This window comes from Corvus moneduloides, chromosome 2, assembly GCF_009650955.1.
Source record: "Corvus moneduloides isolate bCorMon1 chromosome 2, bCorMon1.pri, whole genome shotgun sequence".
Taxonomy (NCBI): Eukaryota; Metazoa; Chordata; class Aves; order Passeriformes; family Corvidae; genus Corvus; species Corvus moneduloides.
In genome coordinates, this window is record NC_045477.1 from 102,107,904 (window position 1) to 102,124,725 (window position 16,822).

The 16,822-nt window shown below is 34.6% G+C and overlaps 1 protein-coding gene across 8 annotated transcripts in view; it reads left to right on the top strand.

Annotated features, from left to right (window-relative positions):
• STS (steroid sulfatase) overlaps window positions 1-16,822 on the top strand; it is a 113,323-nt gene that overhangs the window by 71,536 nt on the left and 24,965 nt on the right. For all 8 annotated transcript variants that reach the window (XM_032100582.1, XM_032100586.1, XM_032100587.1 and 5 more), the window contains 2 exons: window positions 6,753-6,912; window positions 9,498-9,619. In XM_032100582.1, the coding sequence (XP_031956473.1) occupies window positions 6,753-6,912; window positions 9,498-9,619 (282 nt within the window). The remainder of the gene's footprint in view (window positions 1-6,752; window positions 6,913-9,497; window positions 9,620-16,822) is intronic.

Consider the following 16,822-nt stretch of genomic DNA (forward strand, 5'->3'; position numbering starts at 1 on the left):
GCCTAAAAAAGCAAAAGGACAATCTTTGTGTTGCTTGTGCTTATGTGTGCATACACTAGGAATTTGCTTCCTCTGGTTTGTAGTTTAAAAAACTGAGAGACATACACATCCTTTCTCTCTCTCTGGTCAATCTCCACTAGTTATCTTTATCTGAGTGCTGTATGAATGTAAATATGAATCAAGCCACTTAACCCTCTTGTCAGAGCAAGAGCAATATACTAAGCAATTATTGGTTCTGCCCTAAAATCAAAAGCTCTCAATCAATCTCCACAATTCTAACTCACTAATTTCTCTTGATACCTAGCCAAATAAGCACCAATAATAAAATTTAGGAGGGGTTTGGAGAGTTAAGCTAGTGCTGCAAGACTCGATGCAAAAAGGGGAAATTGCTATTTGAAGGTTTTATTACTTTGGATTCTAACTACAGAACAGTTCACCATAAATTTGGATAGCCCTTGAAATTAGAAACCACAGCTAACATAGTGTTTAACCAGTTGCTGTTGGACACAGTCTGGTTTATCTCTGCAGTATCCCTTCTCAGAGGATGTTACACAGTAATACTGAAGTGATGGATCAAAATCTCTTTCCAGCGGCCTTTTACTGAAGATTATCAGGATCACAATCTGTGTAGTAAATAAAATCCCTAAAATCTCCTCCTAATCCTAGATAGTATGATCTTGGTTTAAGATGTGAATCCTGACAATTTAGATTCTACAAAGATTCTTTACATTAATTACATAATTTTTCATCATATAAAGATGGATTTCCACTTTGAGTCTTTCTAAAGTCTGAGCATAGCCTCTAACACTTGTCCATGAGAACACAGTGCTTTCATTTACTATTTTGAAATGGGGCAGTTGCAAATTTCATGGAATATCTTGAAATTTAATAACATCTCCTAACTGATACAGGATAAAGGAGGGAAAAGTTTTTATATCTTCCCAGCTTAGATTTGTTTTGTATACTTTTATGGTGTCTCTTTGCAGAGGAAAAATTCAGAAGATAATTGTCTCTTCCAACTCTTTTATCAATTTTAACTGATGAGTTTTTACCTGTCTCTAATTCCTTGTTATATTCCTCTGTGAATTACTTGCCATTCAAAACTGAAGTAAATATACTAAAGTAGTAAGGGGCTTAACACATAGTAGCATCAAGGTACCTTAATACTGGTTTTGGGATTTTTTGCAAAGGTTGACAGGCTGTTTGTTTTCTCTTTTTGTTTCCTGACTGTTAGTCAGATTTTGATTCATGATAACCCTTTGTCTCCTAAACCATGATTAATGTTCCAGTAACTTTTCCTGAAGGTCTTTGTCAAAGATCTTTCAAAGGTTTAAATCTAGATACAGCTTCTAAAACAAAAAATAGTGGCTATTTTAGTAAGAATTTCTTACCAACAACTGAAGGCCTTCTTACCTGAACTCATGAAGTACTCCTGGGATTTGTACAAGATACTATTAATATTTTAATTAAATTAACAATATTAGCAATTTAATACATTAATATTAACAATTTTATATTGAAATATGGAAAGTATTAGGTGTAACTGAAGTATCTTCTTAAAACTTTCTATGTAATTTTCCAGCTTTTTTTCAGTTCCATAATATGTTGAAAGTATGAAACATTAAGTATCGCTTGTATATATGATTTCCAGGATACCTGCACTGACTTCTTGTTAGGTATTTTTCACTAGCTGCCTCATTGAAGCATGTCCATTTGAGCTAGTCACCATAGCTTTCTTTTAGGAGCAGAAATAAGTTTAGTTTCTCCAAATACTTTAGATTTCTACTTTCAAATAAGATGAGTAGAATAAATAAATGAATAGAATTTCCTCTATATTAACAACCAGCATAAGGTGACTGATTTGAAGGAAACCATTATATTCTTCTTTGGTACCATGAGATTTTGCATCTAAATATTTTGTGGTATTTTTTATTTAGTTTCTTAGTGAGTAATTTCTTGAATTAGCTTCAGTGTGCTATAATATATATATATATATATATATATATATATACACACACAATTTCTAGCAGTAAGCAATGAAGGCAGTAAAAACTTTTCTCTACACTTTTTCTCACCGTAGTATTTCACTGGTACATATGCAGACAGTAGAAGTCCTCCCTCGCTATCACTTGTTGACATCTATCCCATTTTGTTACATATGGGATTTTCTGTTGAATCTCCTTACATCTCTTACTGTCTTTTGGATATGTACATGTTGGCTGTAGCTCAGACCTGCATTAGAAACACTGTCTTTGTACTTGTGAAGCACTTAGCACAGTACAGACACTTGGCTATTGTCGTGCTGGGCCGTGAGTTCTGCTGTTAATGGAAGTAATGGAAGTGGAGCCAAACACTGATAAAGCCAAACTGAACAACATCAATTTTAAGTGCTTTGTGCCTTAGAAATAGGTATTATCATAGTTATTTGTTAATATCCATAAAAAATAATAATTAATGTTTCCTAAGGACTTAGACCCTTATATTTTAAATCTGCTACAGATCTGTGAGACCAAAACAAGAAATGGAGGAATCAATTACCCAATATTTTATTAAAATTTATTACTGTAATACAAGTTTATATACTGCAGTGATAAGTTAGTTCAGCAACATTTCTTGGAGCTGCTAGTAAACCTTTTCCTTCCTGTAAGCCACAGAGAAACCAGGCTGACCATTACTTCGGCCCCAGGAATCATGCTATGGCATATCTAGTGATATTTGTTGGAGTTCACTCTTGACTTGAAAGAAAGCAGTAGTTGACCCTTTCTTTTCAAGTGTACTGTACTTTTATATTCTCTCTGAAGTAATCCAGATTTTTAAATAATCAACCCATCTTGTTATTTTGACTGAAACAGAAGGTATCCTCAGAGATCATTTCATTTGGTTGGAAGAAAGGTCAGATGAAAAATGGCCAAATGAGCCATGTCTGTTCCATTCACCTGTACAAGAATAATTCAGATTAAAAAATTAACAAAAACAGTACGTAAAACAGGTTAAAAATCAGTAAAATAAAGAGTAAATTTGCCATTGAAAATAAATTGTTGTTTGACCATTTTATAAAGTAACCAATAGTAACCCATCTTGGTTGTTGATATTTGTGGCATAAAATCTGATACAGATGGGTAGAATAATTAATTTCTTTGTATTTTTCTATCATTCAAGAGAATAAATTGGGTTTAGAAGCTTTGTTTTTAAAAGAATATATGAAGGAAAGGGTAGTATGGTTTTAATCCATGTGATTTAAGAAAGTTACTTAAAATTGTTTTCATCATTAATCATTCATAATGTTAATAGTGATTTACTGCAGAGTTCCCCTTTATATATCATCCTTTGTAAAACCTCTATTGCCAGAGTTAGGTAATAGCTGTCAATTTAAACCAGAGGGAGAAAAAAAAAAGATGTATTCTTTTAGCTAAGATTTGAAATGAGGTCAAAATGGAAATTTGATGTCATGTTGTGGATGACTGCAGAGAGTTATGTCTGCATTTTGCCTGCTCCTGCAGGTTTTTCAGGAAAGGTGGATGTAGGCTATTGTTGAACATAACACTGAAAGGTGCAACTACTCAGAAAGTGTAGATAGCTATGCAGGAAAATACAGCCTGGTGTGTTTTACACTTTTTAAAAAATATTTTTACACAAATTTAAGTGAAAAAAATAACAAAAAGCTAGGTTGCCTAGAGTCTGCAAGGTATACAGGCTACTAGGTTGCAAGTTTTTCTCTGTTCCTGTGTTGTCAAGTCTGAGCAAAATACAAAACTAATGAGCCAGATCCTTAAATATCAAGAGATTTTGTTTCAAAATAATGACATTTTGTTGGGGTTTTTTTTTTATTAGTCATTTAGATGTTTGCTACATGTTTCAAGTATCAGTAGTAAAACTTTGATTTTTTTCTTTAAGGAAAAGGAATGCAGATATCTTGAACAAAAATTAACAGCTAGAGTTTTAAAGATGATAAATGTCCAGGGATTTTTAATCATATAATAGTATTAAGCACCTCTAGTCACTTAACACAATTCTAATAAAAATGAACGCCATGTAAGCATAGATAATAGAAGATAGTCTTCTGCAATGACCTGTAATTCCTGCCCTGATTCTCTGCTATTCCCAGTCTCCAGAGATGTAAAAAAATTATGCTCCAATTAGCCTTTTGAAAAGAAAACAGCAGTCACTTCTTCAAGAACGTAAGTGAGGAGAGAGCCCTGCTGTGGAATCCATTTTGCTTCTTCTACCTTACAGCAGGGCATCAGAGTTTGTGGAGTGCTCCTTTGTGCTTGGGTAATGTGCAACTTTTCTGACCTCTTCTGCGTTATTCAAGAAAATTGTACTGTGAACCTAAGCACTGTGAAAGCGACACAATATCTAGGTTTTAAGAATTGCAATGTGTGGGAATCAGATTTACCACTTACCTTGAAATTTTTCTGTCTTCAGATTAGAAAGGAGACAACAGTATAAGGAGACTTTATTTAAACATCCTCTCTAGCTAGCACTCTTACTAGGTTCTGACAGGCATACAGAAATAAAAGGAACATCATACCTAAAGCTACCTATGGTATAGATCAACTCTTGGTGTTGTCTGTCTGTTGATGCTGTTCAGCCCTAAAGCTGCTGTCATTTGTACAGAGAATTAGGATCTGGCTCATGAACTAAATCATCTCCCTGGCATAGCTGTTCACTGAAAGTATGTTAATTTGAGGATATCTGTAATTTTATGGCCTTATGTTTTTTCTTGAATTTTGATTTGGATTTAACAACTCCCGCTCAACAGGATTTTCTATGCACCATAGCTCAGTCAGGATATTAATCTTTCCTGCTATGTAACATCTAATTCCCAACAAACTTTGAAAACTTAATGACTTTTGTACAGGGGTAGAATCATCTTTTCTATAGAAGATGTACACATTCTAGTGACATCTACACTGATCTTGACCCAACAACATTAACAACTAATCAACACACTTTTAGCTGAAAACTTCCTTCTGCTAGGTGAAAGGTGTTCTGTGTCTCACCAAATAACAGTTTATGGACTTAAATCTCCATTTTCTTTAGACTTGTGTTTTGAAACTAATATTTTACAATAATGAAAACAAAAATAGTACATGCATCTCATTCTTAAGTTTTTGAATAGGTAGTCACACACTTCATCATGAGAATGGAATTACATTTAACTCAGTGATGACAGTATACTTTTAACAGTGTTCCAGAAGACAGACAGTCCTCTTGAGATCTTGGCACTGTTTTCAAAAAAAAAACTTAAACAGGTATTGTCACTTGACATAAGGTTGAATATTAGATAGTCTAAGTTTTCTGACATCAGACTAGGTATGTCCCTGACTATTCAATATTATGAATTCTGATAAAGCCCATGAAAAAATTAAGCAAAAATCTGATACAACAAAGAATCATGAGCTAATGGTCTTTCAGTCACAGGAAAAGGAAAAGGTAAATTTATGCACAAAAGAGTTGTCTGTCTTGAAGTTACTATTTACCTTTACGAACAGTGAAAAACCTGTATAAAACCAGGTGGATTCTTAACCCCCTTTGCTGAAATGGAAAAGATCATCAAGGAGTCAGTAAAATAGGCAGCATTTACAACAAGGGCTGTGGTGAACACCAAAGATATTGACATCTATGAGGTGTTTTGGATGTTTAAGATGCTGAGGAAACAGAACTGTTGAAGTACTTTGTTGTAATATTTTTTCTTTTGTTCTTTTTTTTACTTGAAAAGGGAGATACAGGAAAAAATAGGCCAATAGGAGTTTTGGCTGAACCATGAATTGCTATTTGATTCATTTAATGGAAGGAGTCCAACCCACATATTCCTCTTTTTCCAGAAGTTTCAAATGTATAAAACAATCTCAATTTACTGGTAAATGGCCCTGACCGTGCTTAACCACATCAAAACCCCATCTGTTTAACAGAGGTTTCTTTTTCAAGTCATGTATTAATTTCGAAGGTCACCCTGAAGTGCTTTACATAGTCAGGACTGTGCGGGACCTTGGTAATAGCATTTGTGATGCCTGTCCCTACAGAGTCATGTCAATTATTTATTAAGTAATGGTGACCATGCTGTCATAAAATAAACCCATTGCCCTGCTGCAAAGATGTTGGGAGGACTGTGCAGTGATGGATCTTGTAGAAACAATAAATGACTGCAATGCAGTGTTGAATGCAATCGATTGATAGTGCATTTGATGCAACTGTGTTGGTTTAGAAGACAAAAAGTTCTTCACAACATCCTGAAAGTTATCATCACTGAAGGGAATTTCTTTCTAATGCACTGAATTGGAGAATTCAGTAATATACTTAAATTAGTACTTTCTTCTATATAAAGTCATTAAGTACCATTTTTAATAAAAAATCATGAACTTTCTCTGGGTCCATACCTCAGATATCTAGGTATAACTCAATATTTTTTTGATTCCTGTATTTTGGTTGTAGTTCACATGGCTGTGGGGCACACTGTCTAGACCAATTTCTATGTGAAGATTCCAGTGAAGTGCTTTTTAATCTCCTACAACTACTTATTTTTGTGTAATTTAAATGCATCTTATAAGCTCTCTCTAATACATATTAGTAAATTTACTGTGAGAAAGTACTACAGTAGGTCAAAAATCTAGAAAATTAAGAACAAGGCTAATACATCTCATGTAGAGATTCTAGCTAGACAAAATGTTCAATATTTGGAAATTGAATCTTACGGGGTGGCATTATCTAAGAAGAAATTGATTTCTCAGCAAACAAAACTAATTTTTCAGGTGGAAAATCAACGAACTGGGAAGGAGGTATTCGTGTGCCAGGTCTTCTCCGTTGGCCTGGAGTGGTACAGGCTGGTGTCTATATTGATGAGCCAACGAGTAACATGGATATATTTGCTACCATTGTCAAACTTGCAGATGCACAGTTGCCCTCTGACAGGTATGCTCTGTAGTCATCTCTGTTTTAGAGAAAGTGTCATGAGTGTTTTGTACATTCTGGTGATATCTATTAAGTTAGAGGTGAGAATGTAAATAAGAAACTAGGTTTTATACTTGCAATATTATGTTGTCTCTTTTCATATTGAAATACTGATAGTATTTTGCAGAAACGTTGTATGTAAATACAGACTAACTTGCAGAACAAGCACCAACCACCAAAAAGATAACAGAATACCATCAGAGCAACATACTGTCAAATCAAACTTGGAATTACTTACTAAAGGCAAAAATGAATGTATCAAAAAAGGTTCTGTTCTGCATGAGTGGATGTGTTGGAAAAAGAAACTATAAGTGTAAATTACTTTAAACTTCATGATCTCATCCTTGACCTGCTTAATATAACAAAACACATCAAAATGCCAGCTAGGCTTTTCTCACAGTTTTGTTTGGGTTTTTTTTGGTTTGGTTTGGTTTGGTTTTTTTTTTTCTCTGTACCAACTTAGTGAAAATGATCCCATACAGAGTTTTGCAGCCTGATAAGAAAAGCCACTGGACTTCTACAATTCAAAAGATGCTTTCCTGACACTGCTATATCCCCAGGCTTTGTCTTGTTTGAGAGATACAAAGTCTCAGTGGCAAGGTGCCTCTTCCTAAATGCTGTTGCTATCCAAATCCAGTAAGTGGAGAAACCTGTCGATATACATATGCTTTGAACACATGTGTGACTCACAAACAGCTTTTGAGCACAAAGCATCAAGAATCCCACATGGGGAAGACCAGTGAGCAGTCACTCTGCTAATGATTATTCATTGAATGTTTGAAGGAAAGGGCAGGGCAGGACAAGTCTAAGACATGAAAAATTAGTCAGGTTGGTCCTGAGAGATGCTCTACAAGCAGTAATTCTGTCGAATATCAGAAGTTCTGATTGTTCTTAATGTGGCAGATCTTATGCATTTTGTTTTCATATTGCTTGAGTGAATACTAAGTACTGATGTTTCCTTTGATCTCTTTTATAGAAATCCAAATATACTTGCATAACTTCCACTTGCAGGTTACTCCACTGTGATTCTTCTGTGTAGACTGATGCCACAAGTACTACTTCATCTTAGGTCATGGACTAGCGTGAAGCTGAATTCTTATAGCTCCACTGAATTCTTCCTGAGAAATAAGAAAAATAAATATAATTAGTGTTCTGTCACTGTGAGAGAGCAGTTTAAAGAGGAATGGAAGAGATGCTCCTAGTTGAAGAAAAGAAATTAGTAGTTGGAAAGAAAAGTCTAGTATATTCCTCTGAATCCAGCAGTTGTAGGGGTACTAGAGTACTGGAGACATTTTTCTGGAGATGCCTTTTTCCCCATCAATGGGAAGGCTGTAGAGCAGAAAGTGTTCAATAGATATGCATCTGTTAATAAGCAAGCTTGCAAGAGAAGAGTCTGTTACTCAGGCAAGAAAACATGAAAAATTGAAAGTGGGAAAGACTCTTTTCAACAGACCCCCACAGATAGGGATTAACCCAGAAAGCAGTTATCAGACAAGGTAGCTTTTGGAATTACAGGAAGTTTTCCTACCCATCCTTTGAGAAAAGTGCTACTCTGAATGGATTGTTGCATACAGTTGCTGACAAGAATTTAATTAACACATGTGACTTAAAAAGTAGTACCTGTCTTGCAGTAGTTAAACTAAAGTAAAAAATGTTTTACATAATGCTAATGAAATGGTCATGTATGTAAAGGTAATGAAAATTAACACAGACCTTTTAATCTTTTTGTAAGTTTCAAAAAATTTTAATGGGATGTTGCTCAAAATGCTGAAGAAATAATTACTTGCTGATCTGTATATCAGCAAAAAGTAATTTCCTGTAAAAATTATTGAAAAATTTGTAATCCATACCAGGTCAAAAATGCAGATTGTGATTTCTCCCCCTGCCAGCTGATGTCAGCAATTCAAAGGTTTAATTTAGGGAAACTGTTAAAAGCCTTGCTTATTTTATAACTCAGTTTTTATGTAAATTGACTGACTCCTTCAAAGCATGATCAAAGTTGCCCAGCAGCATTTAGTGAATTTATACATATTTATGTGTATGTGTGTGTGTGTAGTTGGTAAATGCATATTTAAACAGTTAATTTTCAAATTTGAAATGACCACTTCTGTCTTAAATTCTGATATGCATAATATGTTGGACAGAGATATTACCACAACTTCTGAGGATGCTAGCACAGAACAGCATATTTTTTCTAGTTTTAGGGTACTTCAGCCAGACTACTCCCAAAAACTTAAGCAGGTAAATGTGAAGGACTGTGTTGTAGCAATTTATTCATTTACGTCCATTCACTTTCTCATTTAAAGGGAAAAAAAAAAAAAAGTTGACAGAACAACTATTCCTAATGACAAAAGGTAAAATCGTTTCCTTAGCTAATGTAAAAATCGAAGGGAAGAGCACCTGAAGGTTTTTCTCTGAATTGACCAATTGGAGGTGGCTGTTCAGATTTGGGGTTTTTTAGGCAGCAGATGTGCAGAGTTATAATATCTTCTCAGGAAAGTGAGGTTTGAGTTATTTTTCTGATTTTGAAATGCTTTCTTACTCAGGATTATTGATGGACATGATCTGCTACCTTTACTTCAAGGAAAAGTTACTCGATCTAGGCATGAATTTCTCTTCCATTACTGCAATGCATATTTAAATGCAGTGCGCTGGCATCCAGGAAACAGTAAGTAAACTTGCCTGTTCACATTTTGAATATTTAATATAATTTTTATTGCAGCTTGAAGAGAATCAGGAGGAAGCCTTGGGCTATAGTAATAAAAAAATTGTTTAAAATATCTAGCCGTTTTCCTTCTCTTTAACTTTTCTCTTTGCTATTGCATGCCTATTCGCCATTTCACTGTTTGACGTTATTTTGTTATTATGCATTAATGTTAAATATCAATGCAATTCTGAGATCTATGGTATCTGAAAATGTCCTTTTTTTAAACCTTCCTGAGAGAGAGTCGGTGCAACAGAATAAAGTAGTCAAGGCTGACTCTTACATTGTCCTAAAAATGCACAGGTAATAGGATGGTTTGCTGAATAACAGCGCAAGTATGATGTCAGCCTGGCCATTTTTATTATTCAGATAGCAAAACATAGAAGAATCACTGAGTCAGTCATAATTATCCAATGAATGAATATAGTATTAGAGAGTCCCGTTTCATGCTTTTTATGAATGACATAATTCTACTTTGTAGGCCAAGGAAAAAAGCATTTCTCACTGATTTGCTCTTTTTTAACTAACAGCTCACTGTTTCTGGTAGCACCTTCCACATTAACCAAAGCATATTTCCCTTTCTATAAAAATCTCTGTGCTGAATGAAGTTAAACACACATTAGTCCCATCTCAGTTGACATTGAAAGTGATGACTTGTGTTACAGCTTCAAAAAGATGATCCAAGACAAGCTTTGCCTTAGAAATTTTTTATTTAAGTGTTTTGGGAAAGGACTTGTTTAATATTTAGTATGCAAAGTTAAAGTATTTGGAAACTTTGTCTTCTTGGTCATCTGTAGGCTGACTCTCTACCTGTCTTGGACTTTAAACTAGGAAAAGGGAAAATATTACATATAATATTTATTTACCACTACCGTGCCTCTATGTCTTGCTCTAATAAATAATAAATAAATCATAAGGAATAAATAATCATAAGGAAGAACAAAGCAATCAGATCTAGGAGCATTTTGTATCTGGTGTTGGATGAAATTATTCTGCATCACAATGAGAGAAGTAGGCAGAGCTTCTCACAGTCAGAGAAGCTGTTTTTCTCAAACATACACCTTTACAAGGTGATATATCCCTTGTCTGAGGAAAGAGTCATCTTTGCTATTCAGTGAAGGGGAATGTGATGGGAAATGAATGGGACCAACAATGAGGGGTTAGTCTATTGTATTTACTTGATGAGCAACAGCAATATAGAGTGCAAGTCTTCCTTTCTCCAAGGCGTTCATATGAGAAAGCCCACTCAGGACCTGGCAATAACATTTTCATAACAGTGGGCTGGCTTTTGTACAGAAGGTTGTGGTGGTTTAATTCCAGATAGAAACAGCCTGACAGAGCCACTTTAACATGGTGGGATGGAAAAGAGAATCAGAAGGGTAGAAGTGAGAAGGTGAGAATACTCATGGGTTGAGATAAAAACAGTTTAATAGATAAAGAAAAAGCCACATGTGTCAGCAAAGCAAAACAAGGAATTCATTCATTATTTCCCATTAGCAGGCAGGTGTTCAGCCATTTCCAGGAAAGCTGGGCTCCATCACACATAGTGGTGACTTGGGAAAACAAATGTCATCACTTTGAATATCACCCCTTCCTTCTTGTTTCTGCAGCTTTCTGTGCTGAGCATGAAGCCATTTGGTCTAGGATATGCGTTGGGTCAGTTGGAGTCAGCTGTCCCAGCAGTGCTTCCTCCTGTCAGAAGAAGATACTTAATAATCTTAAGGAGAGTCTTGAAGAGATATTCCTTATCAAAAAATATGAAAACTCTGGAAAAAAATGTCACCAAGGAATAGTTTTCTCTTTTTGTGTATTGTAAATGATCTTTTAGACCAGAAAAGACTTGGGTTATTCTTGATCTGTGCTGCATAGTTAACTAGGTTAACTACAGCTATTTTGGAATTCTGTAAAAACATTCTACCTGCAGATTAATAGAGCAGCTCTGCCTCCCACTCGACCTGAGGCTCAGTGAAAGAAACCATGACAGTGTGGGATGAAAACCCTCAGCCATGTTCAGCATCTTCTACACTTCTCTGGTAATGGGCCCTTCTAAGAAGAATCCAATTGTCCAACTAGACTGCTCATTCTTTCGTTAAACATGTAATTTCTATTAATTTCAAAGATGCACTTTTTGAAGAACAAAGCAACAACAGCTTAGAAGTGAAAGCTTGCAACCCAGGAAAATATGATTTATGTATTTATTGATTCAAGTACAAGGTAAAGGTACATATATTGTGTATATGCACTTATTAATGCATATATCATCAGATTTCTTACTATATTTATTTTCTGGGAAGCCTCAGTTTGCATGTCAGCTACAGCTTGCATATTTCACTATTTTTTTATAGACACTCAAAGTTTCGGATTAGTTTTGATCCTCAGGAAAAATGCATATACCAAGAATTGTGAGGGAAGCAAAATTCTGCTTAGCTATTTGGTCCCTTTTTAACTCCATCACCCCACAGTTCCCTTAGTAGCTTCATCTTTGCCATTGTTAGATTTGCACTGTGCTTCAGTCCAAACCCCCTTTTTTTGGTTTAATTTTTGACTCTTAGGTTATATATATGAAACAGGTAAATGTAGTGTATGTTAAATTCTTGGTAGTTGCACATCTTTCCCTTGCTTGCAAGATTCTAGTCTGACTTAAGCAGGCATGTTTCTCACATCATTCAGGGAAGGTCAGAAACTTCAGAGTGAACAATTACCATTTTGCATTTGTATATTTAGAGGCTAAGAGTTCCTCATAACCAAATCAATACACATCTTCATTAAGTTATATTAGTTAGGTCAGTTATTGCATTCACAATGTACTTTCCCCTTCATCAGTCCTTTGAAGGAGCATTTAGAGGATGTGTGCTATGCAATGATCTTCTCAAACAAGTCTTCAGAATTTCAACCTTGTGCTTTCTAGAGCATCATGAGGAAAATAATCTCTCTTTTTTTTCTATTTTCCTCCTCTTTCTCAGCCACAGAAATAAGCTAACACCATTTTTTCTTCATGTCACTTTGACTCACATTTTACCTGATGCTAGAAAATAATGCACATAATTCTTCACATTCTGAATTTAAAAAAAAATAGAATGAAATATTAGGCAATTTTCTTCCACTCTCACAGATTTGTGCATGCTGATACTTCACAGAATCACAGAAGTACAGAATAAGCTGAGTTGGAAGGGACCCACAAGGATCATTGAGTCCAACTTGGAAACAGCCAAGACATATAGTCCTAGTCCTTAAAGGATGATTTCCTGTTATTTTGAACCCTTATAAATATTTGTATTAATTTAGCTGTTAAAAATACAGAGAGGAAGACATGCTAAAACTGTCCAAAAAGTACAGTGATTTCCCATTATCAATATTTTTTCCACAGCTGCCTGGTATACTATAGAAGTACCAATATATAAAACCAACACCTTTAGAAAAAAAACACTACATTTTTTTTCTTCCTAGTAAGGTGTAGTTACCTAGTTTTTTTAAAGCATTAAGTAATTTTTTTAATCATTAAGCATTTATATTGAAAATAAAACAGATGCCTTTACTTTCTTGAGCTGAGCCACCCAAAATTTTGTGTTGCTTTCTGTGGTGTATGTCAGATGATGCTTTGGCCTGTTTTAAGTCTGATCCCATGTTCTTCTGCTTGAGCAAGTTGACCAGTACTTTTGTATTTGCTAACATTATCATTTAGCATAGCTGAGTACTAAAAAACTACCAAGAGCACTGTCTCCAGAATATTACTGACATACTATCAATACTATTAAAAATGCATTGCTATGACAACTTAATTATAAGGGGAGAATTAATCAGATACAGAGCAAATCTATAGTTGAATGAAACTGCATCTTTCAGATTGCATGGATTGTGTGCAAAATTTTGATTTGATAAGGAGGAAATATATTGTAATGCTGTGTAATAAACATTGGGAAATATAATGCAATACAGTCTGCATTATAAAGAAATCATTATCTTCACAGTATTTTGGTACTACTAATAAAAATATACTAATGTTTCTGGTAAATGCTAGAGTGACTTTACTAGCAACACTTCACCTTTTCTATTTCAAAATTAATTTAGTTATTCAGTGGAATATGTCATTCAATAAACAAAAGAAAAGGAGGTTTCCTATTGCAGGTTCAATTGAAGCAGACTAGACTGCATAGCCAAATTAGCTTATCACACAAATATAATGACTTTTAAAGACACTAGAAATTCACTGGAAAGCTTTATATAGAAATTTCCCACTTTGCCTTACTTAACAAATAAGATACATTTCAATTAGTGTTTATACTGAGTTTCTTGAATGTTGTGATCTTCCTCAACTACTGAAATGATTTCAGTCAAATTCACCAACTAGGGATTTTTTCTGTAATATCACAGAATTCATAGCTACTCTGATTCCTGGCTGTTGCAATGTTCTCCAGCATCCAACAGTGGACATATTTTGAGTAGACATATTTTGTTCTATGGCTAGGGGTTATAGGCTCTTCCTAGTCACGAATTTAGCCTCTTTCTACCTTTTCAGCTGTTAAAGGTTAAAAACAAACAAAAAGTGAATGAGAGAGAAATATTTTGGTTTGCAGTTTTCAGACTGGATTTGTAGGATAAATTTACAAAATAGTGTTTTGGGGCTTTTAAGCGGTTCCTCCAGATTTAGTTTGACTAAAGGCATTAGAGTCATAATAAAGAGAGGACAAAGCATGAAAAATCTGCTCAGAAGGGTCATTTTGTAATGACTTCTGGTTTGGATAAGTGCAACCTTTCTTGTGAAATTGAGTTAAAATAAGACCTGTTTCTGAAGCAATTAAATATGAGGAACACCTTTCACTTTTCCTTGCCTCTCAAAAGCCCAATGCTATGTATGCCTTAAGAGGTAGTAAGAGTTACCTTATAAATTAAGAGGGCTTGTATTATTTATGGTGCCATTCTTAGCTTAATTTTTTGTAATATCACATTCAGTGTTAATAGTTAAAAACTGTAAAATGAATTCATATGCTTAAAATACTGGCTTGTGAGCACAATATTGTACTGAGAGGAAAAACACAGTAGTTGGAGTTAAGTAACAGAAACTGGAAAACTTCTATAAAGCTCTAGAACCAGCTTGAAATGGTTTTTTTACAGTCAAGTTCTCAGTGTGAGGGTAGGTGAATCTAGTGGTTGTCTCTAGCAAACAGAAATGCATTAATTTGTATATAAGGGAGATTTGGGTGTGTTGAGTGGTGCTAGAACACTTCTGTTTGAAAATGCCTGTCATTCCTTGTTTGGTTATCTTAGTGCATCTAAAAAATATAATTATCCAGACATCCACAAAGTAAATGAAAATTCTGTTTTCTTTGAATTAGAAAGTATAAGAGTTTTTCCTAAGTACTTGCTATTTTAAAGATCTCTCTTAATATTGCTTCTACTTTCTGAATATAAACAAGAAATTTCAAGCCATTCATTCTTTAAAGCCTCATAAGCTTCTTTTTTATTACTTTCTTGGTAATAAGAGGGGAAATTTTTCAGTGTGTTCTTTACCATAAGCTGAACAAATGCTATGGTAGCTTCATATGTAAGATGTGGGATGTGCTTGTCACACATGGTAGACCCATTGCAGAACCCATACCTTTGCCTAACTTATTCTTTTTGCTTGCTTCCCTGAGGAACTTTTTCCGTTTATGGTTTATTTGCCTTCTCTGTGGGGAACAAAGGACTTAGAAGATGTTGTTACAGATTAGTAAAGACTCACATTGACCCTGAGAATGCCAACAGTTATAGTTGCTTTCGTTGCTTAACAGTACAAAGGAAGGTAAATTTAATAGAAGCTTGATCCACAACTTTCTTCTTTTGCACAACATCTTCAAAGGAGAGATACTACCATGTGATTTTCACTGCTGTCAAGGAAACATTTTGTTTTCTTTCAAAGGAACATAATTTTTTTTTTGTCAAACCTTATCACACCAACCTCCTATCTTTTCTCAGAAAATAACAGATGAGAAAGGATAAAACAGAAAGAATAAACATTTAAAGGAGTAAAACTTTCCTATTGTCAGAAAAATTTTAGATTTCTAGCTAGAAGGAATAAACTTTTTCTTTAGTTGTAGTAAAATTGATGCAGGAATGCTTTTGTTTTAGAGGGGTGTTCCCCCAGTGAAAGACCATGGTAAATGTCCTTCGACAGTGACATTATACACACAGACTTTCAGTGATCAGGTCAGAGTACTTTTCTTCATATAAAAATAGAAACCGTAACATACTGCTCTATTGAATTCAAAATATCCTGACCTAAATTAGCAATGTTTTTAGTGAACATGGAGAGGTTGACGGGTTTCAGTGATCATATAAAGGCAAAGGCATTTAAAGTAGATAACTCAGTGCTATTTAAACTTCAGCTTTAATCGTTTGCTGTCAGATATTTTGTCATGCAGTTGTGACAAAGAAAAACAAAAATTTTACAAAAGAAAAATTTTAACGGATTTTTCCTCTGTGCTCTACAGCTAACACTTAAATAGAAAAAGGTATCTGAGTTAGAGCAACTGTCTAATATTTTTAATTTACTTATAAATTTAGCAGTAGTCAAAACAAATAGGAATAACAACAGCCACATAAAAGACTAGGTAAAAATGCACTGCAACTTTCAGAAATTAATTTCATCATTCCAAATACCATTAAAAATGAGTCTTTAACAATATCTAGAGCATTACACTTCCAAAAATATCTTTACTTCAATGTTGGATTTGAGCCTGCAGCATTTTGCATGTTACATTCAGAACATAGCGCTGATTCATCCTAATTTTAAAATCAGATTTAAATGGCATATGTTGTCTTAGGCAATGTTCTTCAAGGGAAGTAGTTAATGCATGCACAGCCCACATGGAGTATTTTGTGTGCCACAGCCTCTAACATCATATTATTACTCTTAGAAAATAAAGCAAAGTATCTGTTTATTAGAGAAATTCCCTGGAAACTTGACTGTCAAGAGCAAGGTGACTTCCCAGTATGCCATAAAAGACCCTGCCATGAAATGCCAAAGAAGTAAATGTAGAAGAAAACAGTGAATGGTTGAAGCCTAGGTGCACTTGGGTAATACTGTGGTGGAGGCCAGTGTGCATCTGTGGATGATGTGGACTCTGTACCATGTAGTTGCTTCTAAATTTAAGTACTGATCAGTACTTTGGACAGAGAGCACAACCAGAA